Genomic DNA, 22,772 nt, shown 5'->3' on the forward strand with positions numbered 1-22,772 from the left:
TATATTTCGTTTTTTTTTAATCATTATCCAAATTATTCTTTTCATTAGCCTAAAACTGATTTTGTTATATCTAAAAAAATCCTTTGGCCTGAATTAAAAGGGGGAATACTGTAAACCAAATCTTCTATCCATGGATACCTGTGAAAGAGGGAGAATTTGATTTTCTATGCGCGTGGGAAATGCGCTTTCTTTTATGGAGTGAGTGCGAGATAGAAGTATTTATATGTCAGATTGACAGGTTTTCCTTGTAATATTACTGCTTGTATAGATCTAAAATACTACTCAGAGAAGCTGAATCCTTAAGGAAAGTGGTTTTTGAATCTGAGCATTCACATTCAAGTTATTAGCAACATCTCTTCCTATTTTCCTTCCATAATGACTACGTTAGCAAAACGCATTCATTTAACTTGAAGTTTTGTTTTGGGTCAAAAACAGCTATAAGTCTAAGGCTATTGTCTTTTAATTTACCCTCAAGCTTTAATTCAAACATTTACATCAAGCGAGTTATCTCAATTTTAGAACATTGAAATCTTAAAAGCTCATTAGCAAATAATATTCGCAAGGAATGGAACAAAGAATATCGAGATGAAATGGGCATATACCTTTCTTGGTTTGCTGTCAAACGTTCAAAAAAAAAAGGAAAGGGGTAAAGAAAGGGCTAAACAATATCAATTCCAACTAATAGAGAATCCCATTTCTGTTAATAACATTTCCACTTTTTTTTATCTTCAATGGCTTCTCTCTTTTTCCTACAATGAGATTGCTATTCCTATTATTAATCGCAAATTTATCGGTTTCCTTTGGACAAAAAAACGCCTATGATATTGACAGACTAAAAGCCACCATCAAAGACCCTAAATTCAAGCCTAATAGATTAGGCAATGTGATTCCGGGAAGATATATTATTGAATTTGATGAAGATTACCGAGAATCAGCCATGGAGTTTGTGAATCGCATCGAGCCTCAACCAGCACAATACCGTATCAAAATTGCGCATGATTATCCTTCGGCCATCTTTCGAGGTGTCTCCATCTCACTAGGTAGCGGAACATTGAATAAAAGAAGTAGTAGTGAAAAATCAAATTTAGCCGAATACCTTATCTTGCGCAAGATACTGCAGCAGCATCAAGTGAAGCACATCTATCCGGTTACAGAAATTCCACGGCCCTCTGTTAAACGGCATGCGCATATTTCGGCTTATAACATAACAAACATGTATGAATTGCCCAAGATTCATATTCCAGAAAATGGATATCCTTTACCATTCACCCATAAGACAACACAAGTGGATAGAACACGTAGAGAAATGAATCTTCAAGGAAAAGGAGTCGTAGTAGGCATCATTGATTCAGGTAATAGATATAGCTCTCTTTTTTCCAAATTTTAACGTTTTTCTTTATTAGGCATTGATTACCGTCATCCTGCATTCGGCAATGGCTTTGGTTCTGGATACCCAGTAAGCCTTGGATATGATTTGGTAGGTGATCACTTTGATTCAATGGATCCTTCTACAATATCTGAAAGAGAGACACCATTGGATACTTGTGAAGGTGGAACTGGTAAGTTCATGGCATCATTACCTCATAATATCAAATTTAACATTTCAGTAAAGGTCATGGAACTCATGTAGCAGGCATCATTGCTGCCAATGACCAATTGTTGGTAATATTTTTTTCTCTCTCATTAGCTTGTCTTGTTTAACAAGTCTGCACATAGAATTTTACTGGAATTGCTCCACAAGTGACACTTGGTGCATGGAGAATTTTTGGCTGCGATGGCTCAACATCAAATGATCTTGTGATTAAAGCACTTATTGATGCGCATGAAGCAGGTAAAAGATCATAGATTTCCAAAAGGAACAACATGATTTATAGGTTTTGTTCGTAGGATGTGATGTGATCAATCTTAGTTTAGGAACACCTAGTAATTGGGCAGATGACCCAACCGCCATTGTTGCAAACAGGGTTTCTGAAAGAGGATCAATAGGTAAAAACAAGTGAAGCAATGCATTCATTAGAACATGTTTTGCTCAACTGTGTAAATAGTGGTTGCTGCTGCAGGAAATGAAGGTATAGATGGTGCATTCTATATATCAGCACCAGGAACGGGTCAAGGTACTGTATCTGTTGCTTCAGTGGATAACTCTTATACCCTTGCACCCGCTTTTTTGACTAAAAGTGGCACAACTTATCGTAAGTTTCTTTATAGATAAACTAAAATTAGGATAACAATGCTTTTAGCTTATCAATTATCAACAAGTTCAAGCACCTTTATTGAAGGGACCTTGATTGCTTACACCAAGAACATATCTCGCAATGATGCATGTAATGGAACAAGTCCTGATCAAGACCTCAAGGGTCATATTGTACTTGTCCAAAGAGGCACCTGCACACTTGATGAAAAGGTACAGACGATTCAAAAGTTGGGAGCCATTGCAGCTATCATCTATGACAATCAACCCGAAGGGATCTTTAGACCCAGAACGGACACGGCCACGATTCCTGTGATCTCCATCTCTCTCGAGGCTGGTGAATTGATCAAGAGAGAGTTGGGCGACACTGGCATAGAAATCGTTTCTAAAATGGTCTTGGTTCCACAAAGAGTACCGACAAGCAATCAAGTCTCGTCCTTTTCGAGTGTGGGTCCACTGTACGATGTGAGCCTCAAGCCGGATATCGCAGGCCCCGGTGGCTTTATCTTTTCTACTTTACCTTTGTCCAACGGAGGCTATGGTGTGCTCTCAGGTACCTCCATGGCATCTCCGTTTGTTGCTGGTGCATTAGCTCTCTTTCTAGAAGCGCACGGAGACAAGAGGCTCTCACATATGTATATCAAGGAGCATTTCCAGAATTATGCGCTTCCTGTCACGGAAGAAAATAATGTTTTTAGTCATCCGGTTCGTCAAGGTACTGGCTTGATACAAGGTACATAAAATGTTTAACGAAGCTTTTTTTTTCTTTTATTAAATTTTAATCTAGTGTTCGACACTATCAATCAACTTGTACACGTTTCACCCGCTCATATAAGCTTTAACGATACCGGGAACATTCAATCACAAGCGTTGACCATAACCAACCCAAGCGATGAAACGGTATCATTTGAAATCAATCATGATGCTGGAAATAGCATGACACCATTCTATTTATATAATCATCATTTTATTCCTCTGTCTCCATCCAAGGCAACTGTAGAACCTATCACTGCCGTGTTGAACTTTTCAACCACCAGCGTGACTCTGGATCCAGATCAATCGGCCGAGATCAGGATTGAAGTCACAAGTATCCAAGGAGAGGCTCTAGGCGAACCCTTTCCTATCTATGGTGGTTATATTCGACTGACGCCCAATGAAAGCAACTTTATGCCGATCCATGTGCCTTATTTAGGTGTTCGAGGTTCACTAAGCCAATCCCCCATATTTGACACGGGCTTTCCAAGAGTATTACCTGGTGCTGAGAATATAAATCTGTCCGAGCTAAAAACAAAGGAAACAGAGCCAATAGTGATTAATCGCAATGATCTGCATCTATCTAAAGCCACCATTCTCTATCGTTTGCTGACAGGTACAAAACGTCTAAAGACTGAGATTTTGAATGACAAAATGCAATTGATCGGCTTGGCCTTGGACGCCCAATTTATCCCTCGAAATACTTATAATAATTTTATTTTTGTGGACATTTGGAACGTAACAATGATCCCCTTGGGAAGTAAGAGTATAGGTGATTTGCAGCCTGTGAAAGAAGGGTCATATTACTTGAGATGGAAGGCGCTCAAGGTCTTGTCTGATCCGTTAAAAGAACAAAGCTGGGAAACTAAACTGTCGCCTTTAATCATCGTTCAATAAAAACAATGAGAGATGTTTATATATAAATAGTGATTACAGTATTTAATAAATATGTTAATGTTTAATGGTTCCTTTGTTGGCGATTTCACAGTCGTAGTATGATGTCAACTTTTTACAAGCCGTTTATTTGTTATTAAAATAAGCAAAATTATGAATGGGGGAATTATTACAGAGATATTTACTGTTGAGTGTTACAAGAGTCATCTAACAAGACAAGGGTCGTATTAGTAACACCAGAAGGCAACAAGCCTAAGGTTCTGCTGAACGTATCCTGATCGACAGAAGGGTTTCTAGATAAAATAGCACCATAGACATCATCAGCACGCTTACTGACCTTTTGGGCATGAGATCCCCAGACGAAAAGAGTATCAAAATTAGTGGAGTTGTCACCACTGTTACCACTTGAATTAATTAAACGCGTGTTGATGGTGGCTTGCATTGTGTTCGAGCCCGGAATGGGTTCACTGCCACCATCGGATGTATTATCCGAGTTGCCACCTTGGCCGTTGGTTACAAAATTTTGCCACTGAGCCTTGTTGACAAAGACTTGAGAGATGTAAGCAGACCAGGCAAGGTCATTTGCAGAGACATCCAAATCACTGGTAGGGCCTGAGAGATAAAAGGCACCGGCAGCAGTTGCATTCACACCCACACCACTACTGGTACGGTTCAAGAATCCAGAGCCAATGGCTTCTAATTCAGAACTGGATGAGTTGGTTAAATCGACCTGAAGGCAGTTGGCACTGATCCCAAGCTTTCCACCATAGGTTTGATAGAGATCCCAAAGATTTGAGGTAAGACCAGTCAAGTACCATGTGCCATTGAGTTGTCCAATGTCTACAGAAGAAGGATATTGAGATTGATTTCCGTTTTGTTGCTGTTGGTCTTGTCTGGGGAAAATGGTAGCTCCAGAAATAGAGTTGATAGCAAAGAGTGCAGTAGTAGCAAGTTGATAGAATTTCATGATATAAATAGGTGTGTGTGTGCAGTAAAGAAAAAGAGTAATTTGTATTGAAGAGAGTCCTTTATATATGTATTTTTTTTAATGATGTTATATAAGAAAGGACTCTTGACTAAATATATCAAGCATTACTGCGAATGTGGTCAACAAAATTCTAACGTCATTGTTTTCATTTATTAACAAAGGACTTTATACTCTAATCCAAAAATAAAATGACATGATGTAAGGTATACGTGTATAATATCTTCATTCTACATCTCAAAGCTTATTCTTTCATATCGCTATTTCCGATTATCAGCTAAAAATTGACCCAATGAACGTACGTAGTCATCAGGTTACTCTAATATTAAAAAGGGCTTTCTATTCAAATTAAACTGTTTGATCATTTGTCTTCATTTCCGCTATACCCAATGTTTTTATTTATACCTGTCTATTCATTGCGTATTTTATATAAAATAATCTTTTTCCTTTCACTTTTCTTCTCTTCAGGTACCAAAGACATTTTCTGCGTTATACAATTAACAATGACTCTAACAATAGCCCTTTATGTCTCTTAATCTCATGGTTATTAATCTATCTATGCTTAACATTCATAAAATAATAAGCTTCTTATAATCTGATGATAATGTTTAATTACACAACATCGATGTATTCGTAATGCTTATTGACAGGTAAGATACGTAATGACAATCGGAATTAAAGAAAATTTATGCACCTAATAAAGTAAGATTATATATGAAAAACCTATGTATACTTTGTATCTCTCCAGTTAAGAATTATAGCATGTACACATGAACAATCTAGCTTTTTTGTATTTTCAAAGCTGTATTCTAGAAAAAAAAAATGAGACACGTCAAATCTTTTCCCCCTTTTTTTTTTTTTTTTTTCGTTTCTTTAATGGATATTCGGAAAAACCAACTCGAATTATTATCAAAACGTATTGAAGAAGCAAATGATAGAATAAATAGCATCATATTCAAGTTAGGTTGGCAGAGGAAAGACTTATGCCAAAGCGTACAGTGAAATTTGATTAAAGAAAAAGAATGCTGAATCTAATTACATTTTATATAGGAACGATACCATTTCAAAAAATGTCCAATTAATAAAAAGCACAAGATCCTAATCAAATATTATAATGAACATTATAAACGCTGCTCACTAAAAAGCAACGGAATCTACACTAAAAAGGTAACTCAATGGTTACTCTTTTGGTCTTTTATACTAATAATAGTAATGCGATTAGAGATCAAAAGAGAAAAACAAAAACATTGTAAAAAAGTCACCAGCTTTCCATAAAAATAACCCACCCCTTGTTTCTTTTATTACCAAAAAACCAGCTGATTCTCACTAGAATACCGTTGACACTGGCTTGTGAAAGACAGTGGATAAAAACACAGCAGTAGCAACAACAAGATAACCTGGTCACTCAATCATATTAAAAACGAGTCGACTTTAAACAACTTTCTCGGTTATAAGCTAAAATTGATGTTTAAAGTATTCTTAATGCATCAATCTACGTATTGTACGTGATTTTTAGAAGGGAATAAATGTCGCGCTGACTTGTCACTTTTATATAAAAATACATCGTTACTTTCTGAAATAGTATTTAGAAAAAAAAAAAAAAAAACTAAAAATGAAAATCTAAATTTTGATTGGTTCATTTGCATAGAATGGATTGCTATATGCCAATGAGGCATTATAAAAAGTCTTTATTTTCTTCTTCTTGCTCTCTTTTCTTTATTTCAAAAACTATAAACGTAAAACCAAGAAAAAGAGTTTATCGTCTATAGTAAGATTATATGAATACTCAGACTTCAACTAATCCTAAACCCGTCTTCCATGCTGTAAGAATTAAACAAAAAAAAGTATAAAGTCATTTAGGAAAAAAAAAAAAAAAGGAGTAAAAACTATTCACCGCATTGGGTGTTCAAAAAGCAAACGCTAAGCACGAGTCTGAAAGTAAGATTTAACTACTACTAAAGAGAGATTTGGGTTTAACATATTATGCAGTTTTTAAAGATAACTTATTTGAGCAATTTAAAACTATAAAAGAAGGCGATCTTGAAGCCATCCCTTCTAAACTTGATATGCTTGGAAACACACTTGATTAACGAAAATACGACGATTCGCTTTTTGAACTACTTATGACTGGTGGCATTGTAGGTATTGTACTCGATGGGATTAAGATAGACAAGGGACCAATGCGATCATCGAACCTGGAGGAACGATGGACATTGATGTTGAGCAAAATCCCCTTTCTGCCTTTCTTTAGCAAAAAGAAGATGCTGCCGTGATGAAAAGAGAGGTGGAGGTCTTTGACAATTGGATCCGTCGTGATAACTACTTGCAAAGCACCGAGAACCTACAAAACAGGTTACAAAACATCCACAAGGGGCCATCGGACCCCAACCTCCCCATGGGCGAAATCGACTGGGCTTTTTTTTGTTGGCAATCCACATGTGTCTCTTTCGGTCCCTCAAGGTGTTATGAAAGGACGATTTGATGAAGAAGGGTCACGCGCTCGATTTCACCACGACCGTCTTGGAAGAACAAGGCATGGAACGACTCGGTCGGCTTCTGAAGAAATGCATAAGCGTGTGATTGAATTCTTCCTCACCCAGCAAGCGAGAGGAGGATGGCGTTGTACGTCATGTTGAAGCAGAAGAGATGAAGGCATTGGTTGATGATTATCGGAAGAGTAAAACAGAATGTCAGAAAGCGTCCCTTACGCTTGGATGGATCTCATCCAATGGAAAACGACGCACCCCTAAACCAAGTGTGATGACAAAAGTGCTGTCAAGGGACGCTGGTCTGACAGAAGCAGAGGCAGTCCTTAGCCTCTGGCAATCCATCCTAGGCACCGTGGATCGGATGAACGCTCGTCCAGATCAAATGGAATCAAGTCGTGCGCACTATGTGTCGTTGGGTCTTGGAAACATGTTGGACTTCACCCAGAACAGAGTTGATCTTGCTTCAAATATACAATGGACTTGTTATGAAGATGTCAAGTGAAACAAGTAGAAGGTTTTGTTAAAAGAAAAGGATGCAAGTAGGAGTGAAGAGGAGGAGGAGGAGGAGGATGAAAAAGTAGAGGACATCACTTGTTCATAGGATCATGCTTTTATTATTAGATGTTTGGTATAGGATCATCATCAGTATATAACAAGCTTAATAAGGTTGGGTTGGGTTGGAAACCAAAAGAAGTACTGGGTTGCTGCATAGTACTCGTTTTATTATTCATTTCAATGACAGGAGAGGTTGAAGAGAGATAGAGTGCGATCTGCATCAAATCTCGTAATTCACTCTCATAGCCACCTTCCTTAAAGACCGTGATGGCTGCTGATACATAATGCATGATCTGATGGATACCTCGAATAGAACAATACATGTCTTCAAGGGCTTCGCATCGAAACACAAGGCCCATGATACGTCTGATGTTAAACGCCGCCTCTGCGCAGTGACCGGTGTGAGGAGAGGAAGCGGGTGTGTTTTGAAAAGCAAAGGGACGATGAAGTGAGATGGTGGCAAAACAAGAGGCCAGATATAAAAAGCAGGCAGCGTAAGACATGTCATTCTCTTCAGGAAAACTGGTATATGAGGTAAGGATGCCGATGGCTTCCTTCAGATGATTTGTCAGCGCTTCGAACGTTTCCTCTTCTTTCCAATGGGTCAACATGTTCTTGACCGCCCACTGTGCGTCTAGCTTCTGGTGCAAGAATTGGGTGATTTGGGCTTGACAGCGAATGATTTTTGTGAGCAAGATAAAGTGAATGATCTTTTCCTGATCGTTCACTTCATCCATTAATACTTGAGGATCATCTACATGCGATTCTTTGTCGAGTTGAAAATGAAAGGGGACACCATTTTCAATACTATGCATCCTGTTTATGAACGATCCAGTGGGATTATCATCAAGGACACTTACCTCATCATCACATCATAACAATAAACAGCCCAAAATGTTCTTTTTCGCTTTTCGAGTTCGATCATGATCTTGGGTGAAGTATTGCTGGTGACTACAATCTTGCGTTGTAGACCAAGATCTTTACACATACGAACGATCATTTGAAAGTAATAACTTGTTCTCCACAGAAACCCACGTCGTCTGACATGTTCATTGTATTTCAGTAAAAGCAGTAATGCCTGCACCGTCGACAGTTGTGGCTCATATTCTTGATCCAATAATCTCACTGCCGATTCGTAATAACACCATCCTCTTGGCTCACCGTCTCGGATGGGTGTGTTCATATCCCATCTTGAAGAGACACAATAGATGGCATTCAACAGGATGTTGCTCACTGGCTCATGATGATTGAGTTGATGATAAAAGGACGGTTTATGAAGTATAGGCAAAAGGGTGTCGATGTATTGAAAGTAAATGTTGAGTAAATGTTGTCGTATGATGGGCGGTGGTTCATTTATATTCTGTTTTGGTTCTATTTCTTCCATCATTCTTTCCCAATTGTTTTCAGAGGGCAATCGATCTATGCGAAGGTGGTTGTCTGGTATATAACATCCTTGTCCTGTCTCTGTCACCCATAATTTCACTTTTTTTTATTTTTATTACAAAATGAATTGTTTGTTCTTCATTTTATTTAATATACCTTTTTGACTTGAATTCAATTGATTTGATAATGGCAGTGAAGTGGGTGGTGGCGTAGTAGTATGATCAATGAGAGTCGACAGCTCATCCAGTCTCTCCTTCAGCCTCTTTAACTTTGCTTTATGACTTTCAGTGGTCACCTCTTTCTTCACTGGCATCTTATCAAATTTACATTCACAATCTGTCTTCAAACAACGATCACAGGGTGAGTTTCCATCGCATTTAACCTATTTTTGTATAAGAAGGCTGTGTTTATACTTTATTTTATTTACTTTTCTTTTTCTGCATGGAATACAAGCTTTGGGTGACTTTCTTTTTGATTCACTACTTGCGATACTACTACGTCGCTTATTTACTTCCATATTAGAAAAGGGAATGAAAAGAAATAAAAGAAATAGAAAAAAAGAAGAAAAAAAAATAAGCTTTATATCTGTGAGTGTGTGTAGTACATGGCATAAACAAATTATTTATTGAAAACATTTTCATTGTCTTTTATAAACGCATGTCTATTCATATCACCTATTCAACAAAAGAAAAAGAATGAAAGAAAAAAAAATGTTTTAAAAGAAAACAGTTGTACGCGTTTTATAAATTTTTAACGAAAAAAAAAAAAAAGGAGTAATGACACCTTTCCTAATGCACATATCGGATTTTCAAATAAAGTAATTCCCTTGAAAGGTCGATTCAAATGTTCTGGGTTCTATAATTAATTTATCAACCTTTCCACTTGGATTGAAATGAGATGACGTAGAATAACACACACACACAATGGATTCATGATGAGCTATGATTTTTATTATTATTCTGAAAAGTAGGAAAGCCAAGGGTTCTGATCAAAGCACACTAGGACAAAAAACCCCATTCATCTTCACTCTCTGTGTCAGGTTCAGAAGCCCAAACATCTTCTTCTTCGCGCTTCTTTATACATTCCATACATCTCGCCTTTTCAGCCTTCTTTCTTTGTGACTACATGTCAATCAATAACCATGTCTTGGGTCTCTTTTTCATAACTTACTTTGGCAAACTTTTCAAACGGTTGCGTCTTTGCGCAAATCATACAAGTAAGATGTGTGTTCGGACTGGATGCACATTCCTTGCAAGTCACCGTCTTGAATTTTTTATTAGAAGAGGATGAAGCATAAGCTATGCAAAAAAAAAGAGAGTTTTATAGGCAGTAAAACCTATTTTAAGCGCTGTTACGGTTATAAGTGGCCTTTGCAATTTGATTTTGAGAAAAGGCATCCAAGGGCTTATCCTAAGAGAACAAACGATAAGATCACACATACAAAAATGCGAGTCCTCTTTGTTTTCTCTTTTTACTTCTTTACAAAAAACACATTTTAAACTTTTTAAAGCACTGTGTTGCTCTATAAAAAAGTTATTTAATAACAATATACTTTATATTACTGTTGGTACTAGAATAAGTACTCATTTTATTAAAAAAAAGAAAGAAAGAAAGAGTAACTTGGTTTTTGATAAAATGAAAGCAAAATCAATAGTCACAACGTCCATTGAAGTGTCCCATGATGCAGCAAGGGAGGATAATGGCTGTATTGTTTATTTTAATGAATAGGATCTGCATGAAGCTGAGAGATACCAGCTTGTTGAGCCATACGCATCAGGTTATCATAAGGCAGACGCAAAGAATCCACCAATGCATTCTTAAAATCATCCGTTTGCATCCAGTCTAATCCATGCTGAAGTATACAGCTCGCTCGATGGTGACCTCCCTCGATGGTACCCATGGATGCATGAAGGGTAGCCCGCTTTTGGGATGAGACATAAGAGGCACGGTGAAGGATGTTGTTGTCATAAAAGACAGTTTGTCCTGCTTTGAGCTCCACTTTCAATTGACCAGGCATGTGGGCACTTTTGGGATCGTGGATCGTCACCTCACGTTCCTCTGGCGTTCTCACTCGACGATGCGAGTTTGGCACGACATAGAGACAGGCATCATCATAAAGTGCTCTATCCAAAAATGAGTACACACTCTTTTTTTTTTGACATGGTCACTTTACGTGTTCCACTGAGTACCATAGTGAGGTATCGTTAGCTTTTGCTTTTCCTCTGCTTCTAACGTCTCGGCAGGAATCGCATCCCTGTGCCATGTTAAATCAAAATCAGACTCTTGAGGATTCACCAACAAGTTGAATAACTCTGCAGTAAACATCAGATGATGTATTCAACCTTTCTTTTTTTTAGCTCTTTTTATATTACCAAGCTGTAATTCTTCTTGTTTAGCATCCAACAGTTGCTGTACAGCTTCCAGCAGCTTCGTTGATCCATACCATTCAGCGAAAATAGGTTCTTTTAACTCTGGATGTAAAAGGTGTTGAACACCCCAAACGTCATTTCCCTCCGTCCAAGGGGGAAATTGGGTGCCTACCAAACGTCTGTAGACGCGTTGGATGTATTGCTTCTTACTTTTAGAAAGCTCTTACCTGTATTGCCATTCTCCTTTTCTTGCTTTTTCAACAACACGATCACAGGCTTCACGCAGTTTATTAAACATCTCTTTAGGGATCAAATCATCCACGATCACATAGCCTTGGTTCTTGAGGGCTTGATCGATGGGTACGTTGTTGATATCAGTAAGCATTTTATGAAGAGAAAAAAAAAAAGAGAGGGGGAAAACAACAGGGTCCACATGCCATTTATGAAGTGATTGGGTATTTCTTTCTCCGACTATTTTCACACGCTATCAGGGTTTCCCAGGGTTCAGTCATAAAAAAGGGAATATGGATCTACTGTTGGCCAAGTTGAATTTATTAAAGGAAATGGATGTTTCTTTTGAAATAAAAAAGGGGGAGGATACTAAAAGTGAAAAAATAAAAGGTTGCTTACTTGAAAATAGTGCAAGGCGAAAAGAAAAAAGACCGATGACGAGTAAAAGTGATGAATCATTCGTTCAGGGTCTTGTTTGGAAAAAAAAATGGGTATGTTTATAACCAAAGGACGGAGAAGAAAATAAAACTATATTTAATTTGATGGTTTTAACTGCACTTTTATTCAAAAGATGAATATTGATTTAAGATACGTGCTTAAAAAAGCTTACATTCTCTATCATTTTACAATTATTACCTTTTATACAACTTGATGAATTGCCTTTGAAAAGAAACAAGTAAGCTTTTGTGAATCTATAAAGTTCCGTTTGATTACTACTTTTCAGTTTTTACTTAAAGTTCAGTGCGCTATTGTCGGAAAGCAATGCAGCACTTTTATAAGCTCTATGATATAATAAATGTAGAAGTGACAAATGAACGCGAAACATGTTCTTGAAAGCAATGTAGTAAAACTTTGTTCAATTCACATCACGTCCAAAAAAAATATCAAGAATCTTTTAAGCAGAATATCGAATAATATAATTGATTTGGTGCATCTTTAATAAAACTCATCCAGCTTGAAAAGAAACTGGAAAGCACAGTTTCATTCCACATCTTTTTTTCTAACCAGCCCCCTTTTTTTTTTCTTCTGATGAAGCCCATACGAATGGGAAATTTTTCTATCATAGGCGCTGTCTTTTAATCAATGAAAATTTTGATGTCTGTTAAAACTCCAGAGTATACAAGTGTATTAAACAATGATGCCTTTGACCTCATAAGGGGCCTTTAGCTTCCATTTATTTCATGATCTGATTTGGACGCAAGCGATGAAAACTAAATCATCATGCGCCCATTTAGCTTTTGATTTTACATGTAAAAGTAAATCTTTAAACGCATTCAACAGCGAACTTTTTATCTATTTTTGTCTTGTTTAGAAAAGTATTCACTGCACCAGGCCTGACTATATCTAGTTGAAATCAGCTGCAAGCAAAACTCACAGCAGCCAAGGCCGATATCAATCGACTCAAACTACAATCTCACTTGCACCAACCAAGAGTTTAGATGCATCTATCTCCCTATACAACACCGCCAACTACATTCCGTTCTTCAACGGTTGCATATCAACCACAGGCGTGTCCTCGACATTCATTCACCCGACTGTCATCGCGCTGCCCCTCCTCACTCATAACGGCGATGAAACTGAATCTTGTTCGAAGCTGAAGAAATTGGAGATCCCTCCATGTGACAATGATGCTCCTCTGGACCCAGACAGCCTTTGAAACACTTGCCATGACGGCTTTCATCAAGATAAGAAGGCATGTGTCGCATGCGGTCTCTTTTGTTCAACATGTCATTCGTGCCACCCGTCGCCTCCAAGGTCCGATTCAGCGCACTGTTGCCCCGCTTTTTCGTTGACAAGGTCATCATGGCTGCTGTCGTACTCGATGCGTTCTCTCCAGTCAAACAAGCTTAAGCTCAGCTTATGTTTCATCCCATTGCTTTCTTTTTTTTTTTTTTTTTTTTTTTTTTTTTTTTTTTGATTGATTGATCTGGTTTGGGTCATTATGATAGCTTGAAACACTGTGTGTTCATGTGTGTCTCTAAAAGTATTTTTTTAACCGTGCTTAGTACAACTTAAAAGCTATAATAGTTATTTACAATAACAAAGCCAACGTCAATCAAGCTTTTTTTTCATCATGTGGCACAACCTAGAGTATAATAATAATAAAAAATTATTCTTACTGACATGATTTTTAACGCATAAAACAGATGCTTTTACAGGTATTTGAGAACGCGATTAGACAAAATATACATATGAAATGCAATCTGTTTTGATTAGACTTAACATGTCAGAATTTCCTTTCAAGCCATGTAGTCAAAATCTATGATATATTCCATTCTCATTTTACTAATCTATTCATTCTGTCCACAAACCATCATTTGCATTCTACAACAACAGGAAAAAGATATACATGTCTTTTCTGTATCTTTCTTTTTTACTAGAGTGCCCACATTTTACTATTTGTTTATATTAAATAAGCTACATGTTACGCGTGGTTAGATGCATTCGATACTATTTGTAGTAGAATACTTTATTATTATATTATTTCTTGATCTTTGAGAACGTTTGATTCAAGAAGCTCACATGAAACTTGTACTCAGTCTGGTTAGACAAACCATTGGGCACAAACATACTCACTAATTTGATTTAATAAAGTATTCAAATGCTATAATGAACACATCGATGATACTTAAGTGTATTTCACTTGTAGACCTACTGAAATAAGCAAAAAGAGAGGTTTGGTAAATAACAATTGATGTAAAAAATCTGATAAGTTACTGTATGCCTCTTTCAAGCTTATCTGATTTTTTTTCATTTGACATCATTCCTAATTCAGGCGCGCCATTTCGGCTCCTTTGCCATTTTCCACCTTTAGCTCCGCTCGTGTTGGATGCGATTGAATCACACAAGTATGCCTGCAAAGATTAGATGAAGATTTTCTGATTTACAATAGAAATAAAATCTTTATCCAATCAATCTAACCTTTGACCTGGTCCCCTTTCCCCCCTTGTTTTTTTCACAAACATACTCTTGGCATCGGAGACAACATGAGTAACACACGATTCCTGCAGTTCACAAATAGTAACCTAATTCGGAAAATAATTACAGAATAATCCTTTGAACATAACGGAGCCAGTGGATCGACGGAGAGAACCAGAAAGAAAAGTATAAATAGAACGTCTATTGGGTTGTCTTTTTTTTTTCTTTTCTTTTTTTCCAACTTATTTATTATGTCTTCTACTCCTGTTTGGAAAGAAATCGATGAATACATTGAAGCCCGTCTTGGTGCTAATGAAGATGAAATCTTGAAAGAAACCCTAAGAACAAGTGAAGAAGCCGGTTTACCTTCTCATAACGTCTCCTTCCTTCATGGTCGATTGCTTCAAATCTTGGCTCAATCCGTATCTGCCAAACGTATCTTGGAGGTAGGCACGTTGGGTGGTTACAGTTCCACCTTCTTTGGCCGAGCCTTACTTGCCAATACCGACAAGTCGTCTCTCAAGCTCTTGTCCTGTGAAAAAAACCCTACACATGCTGCTGTAGCCAAGAAGAACATCGAGCGTGCCGGATTGGGTGAGTTTGCAGAGGTCAGAGTGGGTGCTGCTTTGGACACACTGGATGCATTGATTGCTCAAAATGAACCTCCCTTTGATTTGTTCTTTATCGATGCTGATAAGGTGAACAATATCAATTATTTTAACAGAGCCATCAAGCTGGCTAGGCCTGGATCCTTGATCGTGGTTGATAATGTTATCATGCGGGGCGCTCCCTTTGATGATGAAAAATTAAAAGAGCCTCACTTTAAAGGTATTCGTGAGTTTAATGATTTTGTAACTAAAGATGATCGCGTTGTTACTACTATTCTTCAAACTGTGGGAAGTAGAAACCATGATGGACTTTGTATTAGCTTTGTTAAATAAAATCTGTGCTTTATTCATTTTTTATATATTTATTTTCCATTTGAAGCTTTCGTTTCTTTTTTGGTTCATGTCTTGGCATTGTTTAATAGCTCTAAACCTTATCAAGGTCTTTGTCTGATTACCAAACATGAACAATTTAATTGCGGCTTGAAAGTTTTTTTTATAGGAGATAGCCAAAACAGTACGCTTGAAAAAAAAAAGTAGTCAATTTTTCATAGCATACAATCATGTCATGTCCACTTTTCGTTATAACAAATGATGTATCGCCTACAAAAAGGGAAAATTTTTAAGCGTATCACTGGAGAAGAATAACTTTTTCATTAAGCGGATTTTATTCTTTTAATCATCATCATTAAACACAATCTTGTTATTAGACGTGCCCTTTCCACTTAGAGCCTTGGACATCATTTCTTGTTGTTGACGTTTAGCTTCCCAAGAAGGATGCATTGGCTCAGCAGGAGCAGTATTACGTGGTGTTGGCTTATGCACTTTCTTTGGTTTATAATCAGGGTTGGCTAATCGTTTCTCTTCACGTTTTTGATATGCTGCAACAACGTGGTTTGCTTCTTTACCGTACAATTCTTCCCACTGCCTAAAAATAATAAGAAAAAATCAAAATCCGCATCACAACGAAACGGTCTATTCTTTCTTACTTTCTTCTCTGTCTTTGTCCGACTCTGTTTGGCTTTTTCACACCTTCATAGATGTTCTTGAAGTTTTCATCATTCTTTTCATCATCCGCTGCCAAAGAGTCCATGAATTTAGATGAATCAGTACCCTTTGTCGTCTTTTGTTTCTTCTTCTTCTTTTCTTCTTCTTCCTTCTTTTTAGCTTCCTCAGCCTTTCTCTTCTTCTCTTGAGCTTCCATTTTTTTCTTTTCAATCTTTTCTGTGTCACCCTTTAAAATGCTGATAAAAGAGTCAATGATACTCTGTGTCTCGTTGATGACTGCCTTATGTGACAATAGTCTTGCTTCAATGTTTGACAGTAAAACTTTGTCCACATCATCTGCATAAGGGTTTTTTATTTCTATATTCTCAATCAATTCTTTGACAGGTTCCTCATTCTTTAGTGAACCATTCTTTTTTAAGTTGGATTTAATTTTCTTTTCTGTCAAGTATTCAAGGTCTACGTGCTATTCAAAAGACTTGAGTTACTGGAAATTAGCATGTCCATGCTTTTTATACCTTCAGCATGTCTAATTCTTTTTCAAGCTTCTCCAAATCTTGTTTCTTCACCTTCTTTTCTTCTTTCTCTTTATCATCATCATCTCTATATATTTTATAAACAAAAAAGAATTGTTGTATAGTAAAAAAAAACTCACTTGTTTTCCATGGAAGCTTTAGCTGATTTAATCTTTTTAATTTGTTTTTGAGTCTCGATTGATTTAGCTTTTTTCAATGCTGACTTGATTTCCCTTCGTGATTGATGCTTTATATTTTGTATTGAATAAAACAATATGTGATCTCTATCCGTGTTGACTTACTAATTTGTGTTCTAATTTTTGCTTTCGAGCATTTTGAAGTTTTACTTTTAAAGTTTCCTTGTCTGTGTATTGAACATTAGAATTATGAATTTGTTGATGCTTTGCTCTTGATGCAGCAAATATAGCAGTTTTCATATGTGTCTTTTCTCCAACCTAGTATATATCTCGATCAGTTTATTGTCAAAAGTTTCTTGTTATTGTTTTTACTTTACTTGTGCTGCAAGATAGTTAATCTTCCATGTTAAATTTTCTTTAGATCCAGATTTCTATTTTGTAAACCAGCAAATAAGAAAAAACTATTTTTTATAGTATTGTTCTTTCTCTAACCATTATATCTTTATTCTGTTTCTCAAGTTTTTTATATTTTAATACACTGTTTTATTTTTAAATAATTCTATTTTATATTTACAGAAACAAGATTACACTTAACATTTTTTTTTTCTCTTGATTCAAAAAGCCACTTTACGATTCATTTTCCGAAGAGAGGATCTATTTCTATTGACTCTTTGCTCGTTTCACACTTCTTTTGGGTGGTGCGTTCTCCAACTTTCTTTTTTCTCTTAAAATCTTTCGCAACTCTCTTTCTTCCATCTTTTCTTTTCGTTCTTCTTCCTTTGATTTTTCTTGTTGCTCGTCTAGTCTTTCAGGTTTTTTTGTTCGTTTGGGTATCCATCTTTTTTTCTTGGGTAAACTATCTTTTGGTGCTGCAGTAACTTTTTTTTGAGTCTTTGATGCCACGCTTTCCACACCATCTTTTTTTCGAGTGCTTTTTTGCTGTCTTTCTTCTTGCAACTTTATTGCTTTATAAGTTTTCATGATCTGATTGTCCGTTCTTCCAGACATGAGAGTCGCAAGATAAGACCACTTGGGGCCATGCTTTTCTACCAGCGCTTTCACCTGCTCTTTCTCTTCCTCTGTAAACGGTCCGTGACGAACCGAGTCATCCAACGCATTCACCCACCGTTCACGACACTGCATGTCTGTCCTTCCAGGCACCAATCTTTGAATTAAGCGCCAATTGCCCACCCCATACAGTCTAGCGGCCCTCTTGAGCGCCTCATCTTCATCCGCCTGCCACCGCTGTCGTCGAATCGAGGGGTCAATCGATTTTGACCATCTCTGAAGACACTGCTGCCCCGTCCGACCCCCGATCGCGGCCGCAATTTGCTGCCAATTACAATCGCCCAACAACTTGACAGCCCTCGTCAACCGCACATCTTCTTGCGGTGTCCATTTGGTCCCCGTCTGCTCCTTAGCATTCTTGTTGGCCATATACCTCGAAAAGCATTGCGAGATCGTTCGATTGGTACCTAGCTCGTTGGCAATCTTTTCCCACTGTCCTTTTTCGCCATGGCATGCAACCAAACTATTGAGTTTTTCGGCCTCTTGCTTTCTCCAAGGTCGTTTGTTGATAGTTGGATGTTCTTGTGTGGTCCACTGCATCAGGCATTCATTGGGGTCTCGGCAGATGACATGACAAAAACTGACACGATGCCAATCAATTTTGCTGACAGGGTAGTTTTCAAGAATCTTTGTGTCCGTCTTGTCAACTTCCCAAATACGCCAAGGTTCATTCCTATCAAAGCAACTTAATACATGGTTTTGATTCTGCTTTGTGCTTTGTTACTTTTTTATGAATTCATGGGCCAAGGCTCTTTTTGCTTCTGAATGAATGCCTTCAAATAGCTTCTTTCTCTCTTTGTCAGTCCCTGTGATAAAGTAAGTTTCTGCTAGTATTTTGTATATGTATAAATAACTTGCATGCTTTTTTCTTTTTTAAATTGACTGCTATAGCATCGTCCACATCGTCCATATTTTCTTGTTCTTCTTCTTCACTCATTTCACTTGCTTCATCTTGTTCTTGCATTTCGTCACATTCGAGTAATTCAGAAGCGTCAAAAATTTGTATTGGTTTATGAACTGATCCATGTTTTTTTAATGTCTTTAAAGAGGCTTCTTCATTTGCCAGTTTTTTTATATTAGCCTAATGTCAAAATTTGAATTCTTTTTTCTCTTTCCATAACGAATTACAAATAATTACAAGCATGTGTGAAATCCGGGCGATTTGCTGATCAATGGCTGTAATACGTTGTATAGTCTCTTGCTGCATTTCTTGATTAAGTTCAAGAGCACAGTGAATCAAAAGATAGTCTTGATCAAACGATCGATGTTGTTGGTCTTGCACTTCAATTAAGGCATCAAACACGTCCAATGCATCTTGTTGTTCCGTTTCTGATACAAAGCTAAAAAGCTCAGATATTTCATTTAAATCAATCTCAAATGCCATTTTACAAAATAAAAAAAAAAAAAAAAAGCTTTTACACAAAATGTTTTCTGGTATATTTTCAGTGACGGTAATAAACATTCTGAGGGAATTGAACTACATAAGATGGTTGATGATGATGCGATTTTCTATTGTGAACAGATATCTCGGGTGTAAATGGAAAACGATATAGATTTCTATCTCTTTGTTGTACTCTTTCCATTTGTATTAATGCTTCTGCTGCTGTTTGAGGATGATGAACGTTAACATCGTAATAATTAAATCGACAACTAAATATTAAATCCACTTCTTCCAGAGATTTTCCCTACAAAAAAACAAATAAGCATCAATTTATATCCAGTTCCTTCAAATTACATTAGTTTCGGGAAAATAAAGATAAACAACGATGGCTATAATTATACACATCACACAAAATAATACATATGTTCTCCATTGAATTCTTTCCAACATGGTCGGTGTTAATTGGAGTACTATGTACGTAAACAACCAATTGAAAGCAGTTGATATACCCAACGCCTTGGCTCTGACACCCTGCGAATATAGCTCAGCAGGATACACCCAACCAAGAGTACCCCAAGTACATGAGTAAGCCGCCAGATAGCAATACATCACTACTAAAAAGCCAATCGTAGGAGCGCTGGCATCAAACAAAAGAACCAGTGGATTCTTTTGAGTGATCATACTTGGACTATTATCAAGTGGTACTTCAGTGTATCCATAACTGTGTAATCCCGACAGAATGGCCATAATACCAATGCAGATACTGCAAAGAATCGCTCCTATAATCATCGTAGGACGTCTACCCCATTTGTCTATCTACAATAGTTTTAAAGTCGAGTTTAAGTATACCCCTATTAACAAACTTACAAAGAAGATGGCAGGAATAGTAGCTAATAAGTTAATTGATCCGCTTAAGCCATTTGCTAAGAAATATGAGTAAACTAAATTGTTTCTATATGTATCGAACGCTTACCAAACAAAGCAATATCTCTTCCTGTCAATCCGGCCGCTTGAAATATTTGAGGTGCAAATAGCCTACGTTAAGCAGTAAGCATACTGATATCTTTATGCGAAATACGAAAGATTTACAGGATGGCATTGATACCAGTAAGTTGTTGAAATATTTGAACTGCCATACCTAACAAGAGTCTTCTTCGATTGTTTTCAGGACCTGAACAAATCAATCGCTTGTACTTGTCATTATGAAATATTTTGTGCTCAAATGTAATATTTTGCTTCATTTCTGTAAATTCCATCAAGACATCTTTATGGGTTGTTGTTCCATCTCCACGTATCTTTGAGAGCGTTTCTAGGGCTTCGGCTGAATGTTTTTTGTAAATAGAATAACGTGGACTTTCAGGAATAAATAATATCAGGCCCACCAAACAGATTAAAGCTGGAATCAATTGAAGGCCAATAGCTAGTCTGTTTCTCTATTAACATGTATTTTTTTTTTAATCGTCTTACTACTATTTACCTCCATCCAGTAGATCCAGATACGTCAACAAATTTATAGTCTATCCAATAAGATAATGCCATACCACCCGTTAGTGCAAATTGTTGTATTGACATTAATCTGCCACGCATATTTTTGGGTGCAATTTCTGATTGATCTACTAATCAAAGTTAATAGGAATATTACCACATCAGATCGTATATACATAAAGGTACAGCCATTGTTACCATCCTATACAGTATTAGTATTATATAAACTAACAACATTATTGTGTACCCTATGCTAACACCTGTAATGGCTCTTCCACCATACATTCGCTTTAAATCCTCTGCACCAACCTGTAATATATTACCAAAGATAAATATCACTGTTCCAAGTGCCATCAGTGCCTTTCTACCCAATGCATCTGCGAGTGGACCCGAAAAGATAGCACCAGTGATAGCACCAGCCAATAATGAACTAATCATGATGCCATTTGTATTTTCATCAATACCTGTCATATCCAATTGAAATGAAGGCATTAAAATCAATCCTGTCATGACCCCAAAGTCATAACTTTTTACTCGTAAATATCTCATTGTTTATTTTACTGTATATCGTGTTTACCCGCACTAGTGACAAGTTAATAATAATGTGGCGTATAACATATAAAGATACTTTACAAAAAGTCCACCTATCGCTAAAAAACTTTTTTTATGTGTTAAAGAATTTGTAATAGTCGTTATACTGTATGTGTGTGTATACCAGCAATAAAACCGTACTCTTGTTGTACTTGAAATCTTAATACGCATTACGACGAAATGTCGAAAGCGAAGATGTTTGAATAAATAAAGAAGAAGAAAAGAGGATCTTTAGCTTTTGGTTAATAATAAAAAATAAAAAAGAAAAACAGTAAATGTGCAACACACACTCACAGAACTTTTAAAGTGTCGTGTTACAGCAAAGAATTTATCATCGATTCGAAAATGAATCGAGAAAGCCATTATCCGCACACATATATACTTTTAAGTTACGTCTCTTCCATGGCTCTTTCCTTTGTAAAACATTGCTTTCTTATATTCCTTTACGACAGAGAAACCATTTGTCTTTTTTTGGATATTTTTTAAGTGCTCAGCTTTATACACCTGATTTGAACGTGATTACATTATGAAGCGATATCAAACTAAGAGCACTCAATAAATATACTTTGGACGTTTTTAAATCGAATCTTCTTGATATTTAACAAAAATTATTCAAGAACATATCGCATCTTTTCTTGTCGCGTTCTTGATGTACAGCTTCACGGAAAAAGGAACACTATATTTTTTTCTGTTTTTTAGCCAATGATACAAGAGCGGAAATAAAAGATTTTTTTTTTATTTTTTCCTTTCCCTTATAAAGTGAAAGCTCATCCATCCATCCTCTCTTTCCTTCTTTATCCATCCATCTTCAAAGACAATGGTAAGTTGATAGTTTTTTTAAAAAATATTCGATAAACGCACACACTTTTATACATCATCCTTTGTGATGCTTGTATATAAATGGCTGAGTTGGCTACAACTTCTTCTCTGTCGAGATGAATGATGGTACCAACTTATAGAGTGTAGTTTTATCAGAGTTGTGAATTTTATAATGAAATTTGAATCTGATCAAACCCTTATCACTCAATGACAGCCTGCTCAAAAGAAATCTACCGGAAAGAAAGTGGCTCCTGCCCCTTACCCTATCAAGGGCAAGCAAACTACCAAGGCTGCTGCCAATCCTTTGATTGAAAAGACTCCCAAGAACTTTGGTATTGGTCAAGATGTTCAACCCAAGCGTGATGTCTCTCGCTTCGTCAAGTGGCCCCACTACGTT

The 22,772-nt window shown here is 36.8% G+C and overlaps 10 protein-coding genes across 10 annotated transcripts; 3 read left to right on the plus strand and 7 right to left on the minus strand.

Annotated features, from left to right (window-relative positions):
* Nucleotides 1-754: 754 nt before the first annotated feature.
* On the plus strand, nucleotides 755-2,932 carry RO3G_12259 (uncharacterized protein; the record flags this gene model as incomplete). The annotated part of the gene is made up of 7 exons (XM_067666843.1): nucleotides 755-1,352; nucleotides 1,404-1,559; nucleotides 1,613-1,662; nucleotides 1,717-1,831; nucleotides 1,888-1,986; nucleotides 2,046-2,192; nucleotides 2,241-2,932. 7 exons carry the CDS (start codon nucleotides 755-757, stop codon nucleotides 2,930-2,932), a joined length of 1,857 nt encoding a protein of 618 aa, XP_067522944.1.
* A 1,087-nt stretch (nucleotides 2,933-4,019) lies between these two features.
* Nucleotides 4,020-4,805, minus strand: RO3G_12260 (uncharacterized protein; the record flags this gene model as incomplete). The annotated part of the gene is made up of 1 exon (XM_067666844.1): nucleotides 4,020-4,805. The coding sequence occupies one exon, from the start codon at nucleotides 4,803-4,805 to the stop codon at nucleotides 4,020-4,022; it is 786 nt and encodes a 261-aa protein (XP_067522945.1).
* Nucleotides 4,806-7,259: 2,454 nt separating this feature from the next.
* Nucleotides 7,260-7,814, plus strand: RO3G_12261 (uncharacterized protein; the record flags this gene model as incomplete). The annotated part of the gene is made up of 2 exons (XM_067666845.1): nucleotides 7,260-7,285; nucleotides 7,424-7,814. The coding sequence occupies 2 exons, from the start codon at nucleotides 7,260-7,262 to the stop codon at nucleotides 7,812-7,814; spliced, it is 417 nt and encodes a 138-aa protein (XP_067522946.1).
* Nucleotides 7,815-7,929: 115 nt separating this feature from the next.
* RO3G_12262 (uncharacterized protein) lies at nucleotides 7,930-8,855 on the minus strand (the record flags this gene model as incomplete). The annotated part of the gene is made up of 2 exons (XM_067666846.1): nucleotides 7,930-8,674; nucleotides 8,728-8,855. The coding sequence occupies 2 exons, from the start codon at nucleotides 8,853-8,855 to the stop codon at nucleotides 7,930-7,932; spliced, it is 873 nt and encodes a 290-aa protein (XP_067522947.1).
* A 1,393-nt stretch (nucleotides 8,856-10,248) lies between these two features.
* RO3G_12263 (uncharacterized protein) lies at nucleotides 10,249-10,462 on the minus strand (the record flags this gene model as incomplete). Its single annotated transcript, XM_067666847.1, has 2 exons — nucleotides 10,249-10,371; nucleotides 10,421-10,462. The coding sequence occupies 2 exons, from the start codon at nucleotides 10,460-10,462 to the stop codon at nucleotides 10,249-10,251; spliced, it is 165 nt and encodes a 54-aa protein (XP_067522948.1).
* A 505-nt stretch (nucleotides 10,463-10,967) lies between these two features.
* Nucleotides 10,968-12,004, minus strand: RO3G_12264 (uncharacterized protein; the record flags this gene model as incomplete). The annotated part of the gene is made up of 4 exons (XM_067666848.1): nucleotides 10,968-11,373; nucleotides 11,424-11,562; nucleotides 11,623-11,798; nucleotides 11,847-12,004. The coding sequence occupies 4 exons, from the start codon at nucleotides 12,002-12,004 to the stop codon at nucleotides 10,968-10,970; spliced, it is 879 nt and encodes a 292-aa protein (XP_067522949.1).
* Nucleotides 12,005-15,020: 3,016 nt separating this feature from the next.
* Nucleotides 15,021-15,710, plus strand: RO3G_12265 (uncharacterized protein; the record flags this gene model as incomplete). The annotated part of the gene is made up of 1 exon (XM_067666849.1): nucleotides 15,021-15,710. One exon carries the CDS (start codon nucleotides 15,021-15,023, stop codon nucleotides 15,708-15,710), a length of 690 nt encoding a protein of 229 aa, XP_067522950.1.
* A 339-nt stretch (nucleotides 15,711-16,049) lies between these two features.
* RO3G_12266 (uncharacterized protein) lies at nucleotides 16,050-17,331 on the minus strand (the record flags this gene model as incomplete). Its single annotated transcript, XM_067666850.1, has 5 exons — nucleotides 16,050-16,302; nucleotides 16,364-16,845; nucleotides 16,898-16,982; nucleotides 17,035-17,066; nucleotides 17,197-17,331. 5 exons carry the CDS (start codon nucleotides 17,329-17,331, stop codon nucleotides 16,050-16,052), a joined length of 987 nt encoding a protein of 328 aa, XP_067522951.1.
* A 360-nt stretch (nucleotides 17,332-17,691) lies between these two features.
* On the minus strand, nucleotides 17,692-19,483 carry RO3G_12267 (uncharacterized protein; the record flags this gene model as incomplete). The annotated part of the gene is made up of 3 exons (XM_067666851.1): nucleotides 17,692-18,772; nucleotides 18,954-19,180; nucleotides 19,238-19,483. 3 exons carry the CDS (start codon nucleotides 19,481-19,483, stop codon nucleotides 17,692-17,694), a joined length of 1,554 nt encoding a protein of 517 aa, XP_067522952.1.
* Nucleotides 19,484-20,123: 640 nt separating this feature from the next.
* Nucleotides 20,124-21,514, minus strand: RO3G_12268 (uncharacterized protein; the record flags this gene model as incomplete). The annotated part of the gene is made up of 6 exons (XM_067666852.1): nucleotides 20,124-20,168; nucleotides 20,348-20,403; nucleotides 20,454-20,515; nucleotides 20,570-20,833; nucleotides 20,958-21,093; nucleotides 21,289-21,514. The coding sequence occupies 6 exons, from the start codon at nucleotides 21,512-21,514 to the stop codon at nucleotides 20,124-20,126; spliced, it is 789 nt and encodes a 262-aa protein (XP_067522953.1).
* Between the last annotated feature and the right edge of the window lie 1,258 nt (nucleotides 21,515-22,772).

The sequence above is a fragment of the Rhizopus delemar genome, genomic scaffold, assembly GCF_000149305.1.
Source record: "Rhizopus delemar RA 99-880 supercont3.10 genomic scaffold, whole genome shotgun sequence".
Lineage (NCBI taxonomy): Eukaryota > Fungi > Mucoromycota > Mucoromycetes > Mucorales > Rhizopodaceae > Rhizopus > Rhizopus delemar.